The following is a 10,218-nucleotide window of genomic DNA, read 5'->3' as shown; positions in this document are numbered from 1 at the left end:
AATATTTTCAGAAGGCAATGCATCTCATTAATTGAGTTATATTTGAATTATTATGATCCTTCCAATTTATATTAAAATCACCCAAGATAAATACAGCTCTTTTACTATTTGTGGCCTGGTTAAACCCAGTGTATAAGTCATACAGATATGACACCTTAGAGCTAGGGTGTCTATACACACATCCTACCAATATGGCTGCCTGGTGAGGCAGATGTACTTGAGCCCATAGTGCCTCTATTTGACATACATTAAGGTCATCCCTTCTGTTAAAAGGTATATGATTCTGAATGTCCAGCGCTATACCCGCAACATTCCTATTCCTTTCTCTTCTCAGTAGACTATATCCATGAATGTTAATTTGCCCATCATTTACAGATTCATCAAAATGTGTTTCGGTCAAAGCTAAAATATGAATATTATATACAGTGGGGCAAAAAACTATTTAGTCAGCCACCAATTGTGCAAGTTCTCCCACTTAAAAAGATGAGAGAGGCCTGTAATTTTCATCATAGGTACACTTCAACTATGACAGACAAAATGAGAGAAATCACATTGTAGGATTTGTAATGAATTTATTTGCAAATTATGGTGGAAAATAAGTATTTTACAGGCCTCTCTCATCTTTTTAAGTGGGAGAACTTGCACAATTTGTGGCTGACTAAATACTTTTTTGCCCCACTGTACAAGGTAAATATAGAACTGAAAAATCTAATTTTTATTGAAAATAAAATGTATTATGACAATAGTTGTTCAACCCTTCCCTAAACTGAATTACTTTCCTTGAGCGAAGTTGTACAGAGTGACAATACCTTATTTTAAGCATTTGTTCCAATTCTTCCTGTGGTGCGTCTGACATGTCACTGTCATAACCTGTCAGTAACACTATAATGCTATTCCTCACTTTTGTCTTTCCCTCCATTCCCAACCCTATGAATCTTGTTTAAATTACATTTTCCACAGTTAAAATTGACATTTTGATGTCGTTTCATTGAAAAGGCTTTTGAATATATGACACACTACAATTATAAGGATTCTCTCTCCGAGACTATACAAAGGGACCTCCTCTTGTGGGGAAATGTGTTCGCCTTGAACAGCTGCAAAATGAACTCTAATGAATTGGGAACAATTCCAAGAGACACATGAAGCTGCAAAGTGAGATTAAAGGGGATTTAGTTACAGATAGCATTAATGTGTTCTAATTTGGTTCCAAGTCATTTTAATCCTGGCTAGGATGGAAGAAGGCTTCTCTTTTGGATCTTCCCTAAGCCTACATTTAGCCAGTTTGTAGTTAAGATCTCTGTCATGACTCAATGGGTATAAAGCATTCATTGATATGACTATTGAACAGCAGTAATATTATGGATTGTGCCTTTAATCTATAAATTGCCACCCGTTCATAATGTGCAATCAAGTCCAGTGTTGCATGTTTCACTACCTGACAGGAAAATATTTACATAACACTAACACAATCATATGTAAAATGTGTCAACAGTTTTCCAAGCAGGACGTTCCATGGTAATACATAAACAAATGATATTTGAATATACTTGTATTTATATATGTAGCATTTGTGGTACAAATGTTTCATGTTTTTTTTTAATGAATACAGAATGAAGTGGGTGCAGTATTTGTGGAGAGCAGCTCTTGATCAGGTTGGATATTCCTTTCTCCCACCACAACGTTAACACAGATCCGGCTGGAGTGTCACCTGCAAGGAGAAAGAGTGTGTCAGTCAGTGTCATCACATGTCCTACTGACACCATCAGACCATCTATGCAATAAGTGGATAAGTAGATGGGTATTTCAGGACCAATGAACCTCGAGAGAGAGAGAGAGACCAAGTGATCAAGAGAGAGAGCAAGACAGTTGGCGTGGTGAGAGAAATAGCTTGGTAAACATTAAGTTGTTGGTAAGCAGTGATGATTTTGATGGGGGTTGCATTGAGTTCCAACTACCTTACCAGTTATTCATAACAAACAAATAACCAAACCTATTTGTATTAGTATCATTACCTGAACTAAAACATTAACGCAACATGTAAAGTGTTGATCCCATGTTTCCTGAGCTGAAATAAAATAACACAGACATTTTCCAAATGTACCGGGCAGACAGCTTGTACGGCATTGTGTGGGCGAGCGCTTTGCTGATGTCAACGTTGTGAACAGAGTGCCCCATGTTGGTAGTGGGGTTATGGTATGGGCAAACATAAGCTACAGACAACAAACACATTTGCTTTTTAGCGATTGCAATTTGAAGCCAATTGTCGTGCCATTGATCTGTCGTCATCTCCTCATGTTTGTTTCAGCATAATAATGCACGGCCCTATGTCGCAAGGATCTGTACTCAATTCCTGGAAGTTGAAAATGTCCCAGTTCTTCCATGGCCTGCGTACTCAACAGACATCACCCATTGAGAATGTTTGGGATGTTCTGGATCGACCTGTATGCAGGTGTGTGTTCCAGTTCCCGCAAATATCCAGCAACTTTGAACAGCCAGAGGAGTGGCAGCCTGATCAACTCTATGCGAAGGACATGTGTCCTGCTGCTTGAGGCAAATGGTGGTCACACCAGATACTGACTGCTTTTCTGATCCATGGCTCTACCTTTTTTAAAGATTTCTGTGACCAACAGATGCAAATCTGTATTCCCAGTCATGTGAAATCCATAGATTAGGGCCTTTTTCTTTATTTCAATTGACTGATTTCCTTATATGAACTGTTAAGTAACAGTAAAGTTGCGAAATTCTTGCATGTTGCATTTATATTTTTGCTGTGTGTGTGTGTGTGTGTGTGTGTGTGTGTGTGTGTGTGTGTGTGTGTGTGTGTGTGTGTGTGTGTGTGTGTGTGTGTGTGTGTGTGTGTGTGTGTGTGTGTGTGTGTGTGTGTGTGTGTGTGTGTGTGTGTGTGTGTACAGTTGAAGTCGGAAGTTTACATACACTTTGGTTGGAGTCATTAAAACTCGTTTTTCAACCACTCCACAAATGTATTGTTAGACAAACTATTGTTTTGGCAAGTCGGTTAGGACATCTACTTTGTGCATGACACAAGTAATTTTTCCAACAATTGTTTACAGACAGATTATTTCATTTGTAATTCACTGTATCACAATTCCAGTGGGTCAGAAGTTTACATACACTATATTGACTGTGCCTTTAAACAGCATGGAAAATTCCAGAAAATGTCGTCATGACTTTAGAAGCTTCTGATGGGCTAATTGACATAATTTGAGTCAATTGTAGGTGTACCTGTGGATGTATTTGACCTCCTACCTTCAAACTCAGTGCATCTTTGCTTGACATCGTGGGAAATCAAAAGAATTCAGCCAAGACCTCAGAAAAACAATTGTAGACCACCCCAAGTCTGATTCATCCTTGGGAGCAATTTCCAAACGCCTGAAGGTTGCAGGTTCATCTGTATAAACAATAGTACGCAATAGTACCGCTCAGGAAGGAGACGCATTCTGTCTCCTAGAGATTTACGTACTTTTGTACGAAAAGTGCTAATCAATCCCAGAACAACAGCAAAGGACCTTGTGAAGATGCTGGAGGAAACAGGTACAAAAGTATCTATATCCACTTAATGAATCCAACCTAAGTGTATGTAAACTTCTGACTTCAACTGTATACTTCAACTCAGCAAAAAAAGACATGTCCCTTTTTCAGGACCCTGTCTTTCAAAGGTAATTTGTAAAAATCCAAATAACTTTACAGGTCTTCATTGTAAAGAGTTTAAACACTTTCCCATGCTTTTTCAATGACCTATAAACAAGTAATGAACATGCACCTGTGGAATTGTCGTTAAGACACAAACAGCTTAGACGGTAGGCAATTAAGGTCACAGATATGAAAAATTAGGACACTGAAGAGGCCTTTCTGCTAACTCTGAAAAAGAGCAAAAGAAAAAAGCCCAGGGTCCCTGCTCATCTGTGTGAATGTGCCATAGGCATGCTGCAAGGAGGCATGAGGACTGCAGTTGTGGCCAGGGCAATAAATTGCAATGTCAGTACAGTGAGACGCCTAAGTCAGCACTACAGGGAAACCGGACAGACAGCTGATCGTCCTTGCAGTGGCAGACCACGTGTAACAACACCTGCACAGGATTGGTACATCCGAACATCACACCTGTGGGACAGGTACAGGATGACAACAACTGCCGGAGTGCTCATACTGTCCGTGAGAGGCTGGATTGAGAGCTTGTAGGCCTGTTGTAAGGCAGGTCCTCACCAGACATCACCGGCAACAACATCGCCTATGGGCACAACCCCACCGTCGCTGGACCAGACAGGACTGGCGGTTTTGTCTCATCAGGGGTGATGGTTGGATTTGTGTTTATCGTCGAAGGAATGAGCGTTGCACCGAGGTCTGTACTCTGGAGCGGGATCGATTTGGAGCTGGAGGATCCGTCATGGTCTGGGGCGGTGTGTCACAGCATCATCGGACTGAGCTTGTTGTCATTGCAGGCAATCTCAATGCTGTGTGTTACAGGGAAGACATCTTCTTCCCTCATGTGGTACACTTCCTGCAGGCTCATCCTGACATGACCCTCCAGCATGACAATGCCACCAGCCATACTGCTCGTTCTGTGCTTGATTTCCTGCAAGACATGAATGTCAGTGTTCTGCCATGGTCAGCGAAGAGCCTAGATCTCAATTCCATTAAGCACGTTTGGGACCTGTTAAATCGAAGGGTGAGGGTTCGGGCATTCCCCCCAGAAATGTCCGGGAACTTGCAGGTGCCTGGGTGGAAGAGTGGGGTAACATCTCACAGCAAGAACGGGCAAATCTGGTGCAGTCCATGAGGAGGAGATGCACTGCAGTACTTAATGGCCACACCAGATACTGACTGTTACTTTTGATTTTGACCCCCCCTTTGTTCAGGGACACGTTATTCCATTACTGTTAGTCACATGTCTGTGGAACTTGTTTAGTTTATGTCTCAGTTGATGTATCTTGTTATTTTCATACAAATATTTACACATGTTCAATTTGCTGAAAATTAACGCTGTTGACAGTAAGAGGATTTACATTTTTTTGCTGAGTTTATATGCTGTGTGTGTGTATGTATATACTGTGTATATACAGTACCAGTCAAAAGTTTGGACACGTACTCATTCAAGGGTTTTTCTTTATTTGTACCATTCATTCATTGTACAATAATAGTGAAGATATCAAAACTATGAAATAACACATGTGGAATCATGTAGTAACCAAAAAGAGTGTTCAAAATACATTTAAGATTCTTCAAAGTAGCCACCCTTTGCCTTGACATCTTTGCACACTCTTGGCATTCTCTCAACCAGCTTCATGGGTGTGTCACCTGGAATGCATTTCAAATAACAGGTGTGCCTTAAAAGTTAATTTGTGGAATTTCTTTCCTTCTTAATGCATTTGAGCCAATCAGTTGTGTTGTGACAAGGTAGGGGTGGTATACAGAAGATAGCCCTATTTGGTAAATGACCAAGTACATATTATGGCAAGAACAGCTCAAATAACAAAGAAACTACAGTCCATCATTACTTTAAGACATGGAGGTCAGTCAATCCGGCAATTTCAAGAACTTTGAAAATGTCTTCCAAGTGCAGTAGCAAAAAACATTAAGCGCTATGACGAAACTGGCTCTCATGAGGACCGCCACAGGAAAGGAATACTCAGAGTTACCTTTGCTGCAGAAGATAAGTTCATTAGAGTTACCAGACTCAGAAATTCTTGCCCAAATAAATGCATCACAGAGTTCAAGTAACAGACACATCTCACCATCAACTGTTCAGAGGAGACTGCGTGAATCAGGCCTTCATGGTCGAATTGCTGCAAAGAATCCACTACTAAAGGACACCAATAAGAAGAAGAGACTTGCTTGGGCCAAGAAACATGAGCAATGGACATTAGACTGGTGTCCTTTGGTCTGATGTGTCCAAATTTGACATTTTTGGTTCCAACTGTCATGTCTGTGAGACACAGACTAGGTGAACGAATGATCTCTTCCGTGAAACATGGAGGAGGAGGTCTGATGGTGTGGGGGTGCTTTGCTGGAGACACGGTCTGTGATTTATTTTGAATTCAAGGCACTCTTAACCAGCATGGCTACCACAGCATTCTGCAGCGATATGCCATCCCATCTGGTTTGGGCTTAGTGGGACTATCATTTTGTTTTTCAACAGAACAATGACCCAACACACCTCCAGGCTGTGTAAGGGCTATGTGACCAAGAAGGAGAATGATTGAGTGCTGCATCAGATGACCTGACCTCCACAATCACCCGACCTCAACCCAATTGAGATGATTTGGGATGAGTTGGACGGCAGAGTGAAGGATAAACAGCCAACAAGTGCTAAGCATATGTGGGAACTCTTTCAAGACTGTTGGAAAAGCATTCCAGGTGAAGCTGGTTGACAGACTGCCAAGAGTGTGCAAAGCTGTCATCGAGGCAAAGGGTGGCTACTTTGAATAATCTCAAATCTATAAAATATTTTGATTTGTTTAACACGTTTTTGGTTACTACATGATTCCATGTGTTATTTCATAGTTTTGATGTCTTCACTATTATTCTACAATGTAGAAAATTGTAAGAAAAACCCTTGAATGAGTAGGTGTCTAAACATTTGACTGGTATTGTATGTAGGTATATCATCCATTCACAAAAATACTTTGTTCCAAACAAAACAGAAATTCTACACCTTTTTCTACGGGGTAAAGAGAAAAATGTACGGTTGTATAGCTATTCTACATATTTTGCCATGAGGCTGAGAGAAAATGTTGCTGTTATAATGCTAATTTCTTGCAATTCTACACATTTTGACATGGAGCAGAGAGACACATTTTCGGTTCTATAGCTAATCTCATGCTATTCTATGCATTTTGCTATTTGGCTGAGAGAAGATTTTGCAGTTTTAAAGCTCTTTTCCTGTAATTCTAAACATACCTTTCTTTACTCTAAGGGGTCATGGACTTTATCACTTTTTTATTCTGGTCAGATAATTTATCTATTTTCTCTTCTTGTCAACCATATTGTTCAACTGACAGCCTCATGGTAAACCATGCTGTAGATTGTTTGGTCTGTTGGCACACTGTCATCCTGTGCGCATCAGTGCTCCAAGCCATTAGTCTTATCGAGTTCAGCTATTTATAACTGTATTAAGTGGGAGGAATTCACAGGGTTATGAAGGCTGTCATCTAATGATAGCACTGTTTCCACAAAGGCTGTGTAATGACTTTTGGAAGAGTGTTTCAGTTTTATTTGTAGCATCATATGCATACAACTGAGTTTTGCTCATGTCTGCTGAAAGTCTTTTTTGAACAATGATCCAGATTTATGTGCTAATAAAAATAATTCTGTCACTTGTTCATGATAGGATGTTTGTGCGTCTGTCATACTTACACTTTTGAGTGATCTAATGCTGCTACCACGAATGGCCGCCATCAGATCATCACGGGTAGAGCTCAGAGATGCTGGTGGCCGGAGTGGGTTGTCTTTCTTCTTTCGTGAAGAAGGCTTCAAGGCATTCTTCAGCTCCTTGAGAATGTCAGAGCTGCACTTCATGTTGGCCCCATTTTTTCCCCTCTTGGATTTTGGTTTCTTTTGGCCTGATTGACCCTTTGTACTCCCTTCATGTTGTTTGATCATCTCTGCAATCTTCCTGGTTGGTGTATTCCTCTCAGACTGAAGGCCAGTGAGTGGGGGAGGTGGAGGAGGGATGTTATTTGGGGTCTGGTCATTCCTCGCATGTCTTGGAGAGAACCAGGGTGGTTTGTTTAAAGGAGGCGATCCAGAAAGGCCTGTTGTCCCGGGCTGGATTATTGCTTCTGGATGGCCTTTCTCCCTCTGTTGTTGCAACCGTCTCTGCCTCTGTCGGTCCTGGTTGCGGGTCAGAATACTGGTGGCGGTCATCCTGGGGCCTGGCAGATCAAACTGGTAGCCCAGCTTGAGGAGGGTGTTGTTGTCCCTCAGGAGGTGAACCATCTCCATCTCAACCTGCCCCCCGCAGATGTGCCTCTGGTTGTGGAAGCGCAGCTCCACCAGAGTACTGTTTTGTTGGAGCGATGCCATTAGCGCCAAGATTCCCCGGCCAGACACAAAGTTGGACTCAATGTTGAGGTTGGTGATGGAGCAGTTTTCTCTGAGCATCTTGGAGACGGCGAAGGCAACCCGGTCATTGGCTCGAGTGTTAGAAAGGCTAAAAACACGTACGTGTGTGTTGGCGCTCAGTGCTTCGGAGATACGCAGCAAGGTCTCCTGAGAGATGTCTTCGATGTTGTTGAAGTTGAGCTCGCTCATCGTTGGATCATTGCGAAGGATCCGTTCAAGTGCCTCGTCAATCACGATAGGGTTCCCACAAGGTCTCTCTGGAGTCACATTTAGGTTTTGGTCAGTCATTGTTGTTCTCAAGTCTCCCCTTTCAGAACAATTCCCTAGGTTTCTTGATAGGTTGTCAACAGTGTTCTGCCCATGTCTACCAGAAGTTGGTAAAGGTTCCTGTTTGCATTTGTCCTTCTTTTCCTCTTCATTTTCAGCCTCAATTGAATCATTCTCAACCTCACCTGCCTCGTCTTCGCTCCCTTCCCTTCTATTTTGGCGTTCCTCTTCCTCATCACTGTCCTCAGACTCTGTGCTGTTACTGTCACTCTCTGTCGCACATTCATCTTCGCTCTTATCAGTCTGTCCTTCCTCCATTCTATCCTGTATTTTTGAACAGGGTGGAAAATTAGGTCGAGACCTAACATTCTCCAGTTACTGTCCCTTAATGAGGAACACCTCCAGAACTCTCTGAGGACACATAATCATTATAGCTGGTATTTCAGAGACAATGTATTTTTTGATTGTTTTCCACTAACTTATCAAAATAACACAGTAGGCAATGAACACAGTCTTCATATTGTTTGAACTCTTATACAACGATAAATGTTTGGCACACTTCATTTGCATATATACTTCAACCTTTCCCTTAACCTCTGGCATTTCTTATAATCTTCAATCATTCTTATTTAAAATATTGAATCTCAAATTATTGTGATGTCTATCATTGGCAAAAATAAAAACATTTTATTTTCAGATAGGCTGGTGGCAAAAGGTAATTTATCTGTAAAATTATACTGTAATGCAGAATATAAGTAATCGGCCATTTCAATCAGCAAGACACTGAATTCCAAAGATGTCCCTGCTATTTCACAATTAGAAATTAAATAAATAAACCTTTTTAAGTTACACCTAAAATATTTAAGTTTGATTGAAATAAATGGTATTTTTTCATCACCGAAATAAGAAAAATGTTGTTAAGGAGTCAAACATATCAACCTAACTTCAGATTGTTTTGTTCTGCCAATATTTTTTGAGATGCCTGAAATTGATCTTGTTGCATCTGGAAGCCCTCTGAAGTTAAGGCATCTATATAATATATATATATATCTATATAATATATATATTTGTTTCTCTGGTTTAAGCCTTGAAATACCATCCCCTTTCTTACATGTTCAGGGGATGAGTCATCCTCTAGCAGTTTGCGTGTCTCGTCCTCCCAGTATTTCAGCAGTGCCTCTCTGGAGAAGGTGCCTGTGGGGGTCTTGGCGGTCTGGTCTTTCTGCCTCAGCCCGATAGGTACGTTGTCATCCGGGTCCATATCCTCCAGCTCCCTCTCCAGCTCTTGAAGCTCCTCAAACGACAAGCCAGCCAACACCTCATCTTCATCCACTGATTCATACTTCTTCAGCTCCTTTCGGTACCCAAAGGTACTCATGATGGACTTGTCAGAAACGCTTGGATCTTAGTGAGGATCTTTTTCAACTGAATCTCTGCACACTCTCTTAAAGCTACTGGGTAATGGTAGAGGCGTGTGGCCAGGGGTGCTGTGGATGTAGGGAGTCTGAGAGGAAGACTGATGGCGAAAGAGAGACTCTGTTTGTCTAATCTTCCCAGCTGCCATAAGACCCTTAAAGGGAGGGAAATGTGTAAAGTGTCTGCCAATGGTGTTCTTTTTTTAGGGTGTGGGGATCAACAAGATAGGTTTACAGGAGCAATGTGAGGCCACTTAGTGGCTCTGAAGAGACCTATCACTATAGCTCGTACCCAGGGAGGAAAAAATAGACCAACAAAGCCTGAGGGAGACATCAAAGATTAACGTGAATGATGTTACATAACATGCAGTACAGGTTGTTGGGTAAAAAAACTTGTTTCCCAGAGGAGGAAGAAGATGATGAACAAAAACAGACAAAAAGTGGGCATCTGTTTAGA

At 41.4% G+C, this 10,218-nt stretch overlaps 1 protein-coding gene across 1 annotated transcript; it reads right to left on the bottom strand.

Moving 5' to 3' along the window:
• Positions 1-1,351: 1,351 nt before the first annotated feature.
• On the bottom strand, positions 1,352-9,902 carry LOC124039040 (leiomodin-2-like). The gene is made up of 3 exons (XM_046354924.1): positions 9,458-9,902; positions 7,372-8,670; positions 1,352-1,708 (listed from the first exon to the last, which is right to left on the bottom strand). The coding sequence occupies exons 1-3, from the start codon at positions 9,722-9,724 to the stop codon at positions 1,682-1,684; spliced, it is 1,593 nt and encodes a 530-aa protein (XP_046210880.1). The 5' UTR covers positions 9,725-9,902; the 3' UTR covers positions 1,352-1,681.
• Between the last annotated feature and the right edge of the window lie 316 nt (positions 9,903-10,218).

This window comes from Oncorhynchus gorbuscha, linkage group LG01 (genome assembly GCF_021184085.1).
Source record: "Oncorhynchus gorbuscha isolate QuinsamMale2020 ecotype Even-year linkage group LG01, OgorEven_v1.0, whole genome shotgun sequence".
Classification (NCBI taxonomy): Eukaryota; Metazoa; Chordata; class Actinopteri; order Salmoniformes; family Salmonidae; genus Oncorhynchus; species Oncorhynchus gorbuscha.
Note: the sequence above shows the minus strand (reverse complement) of the source record. Positions and strands in the feature narration are given on the sequence as shown.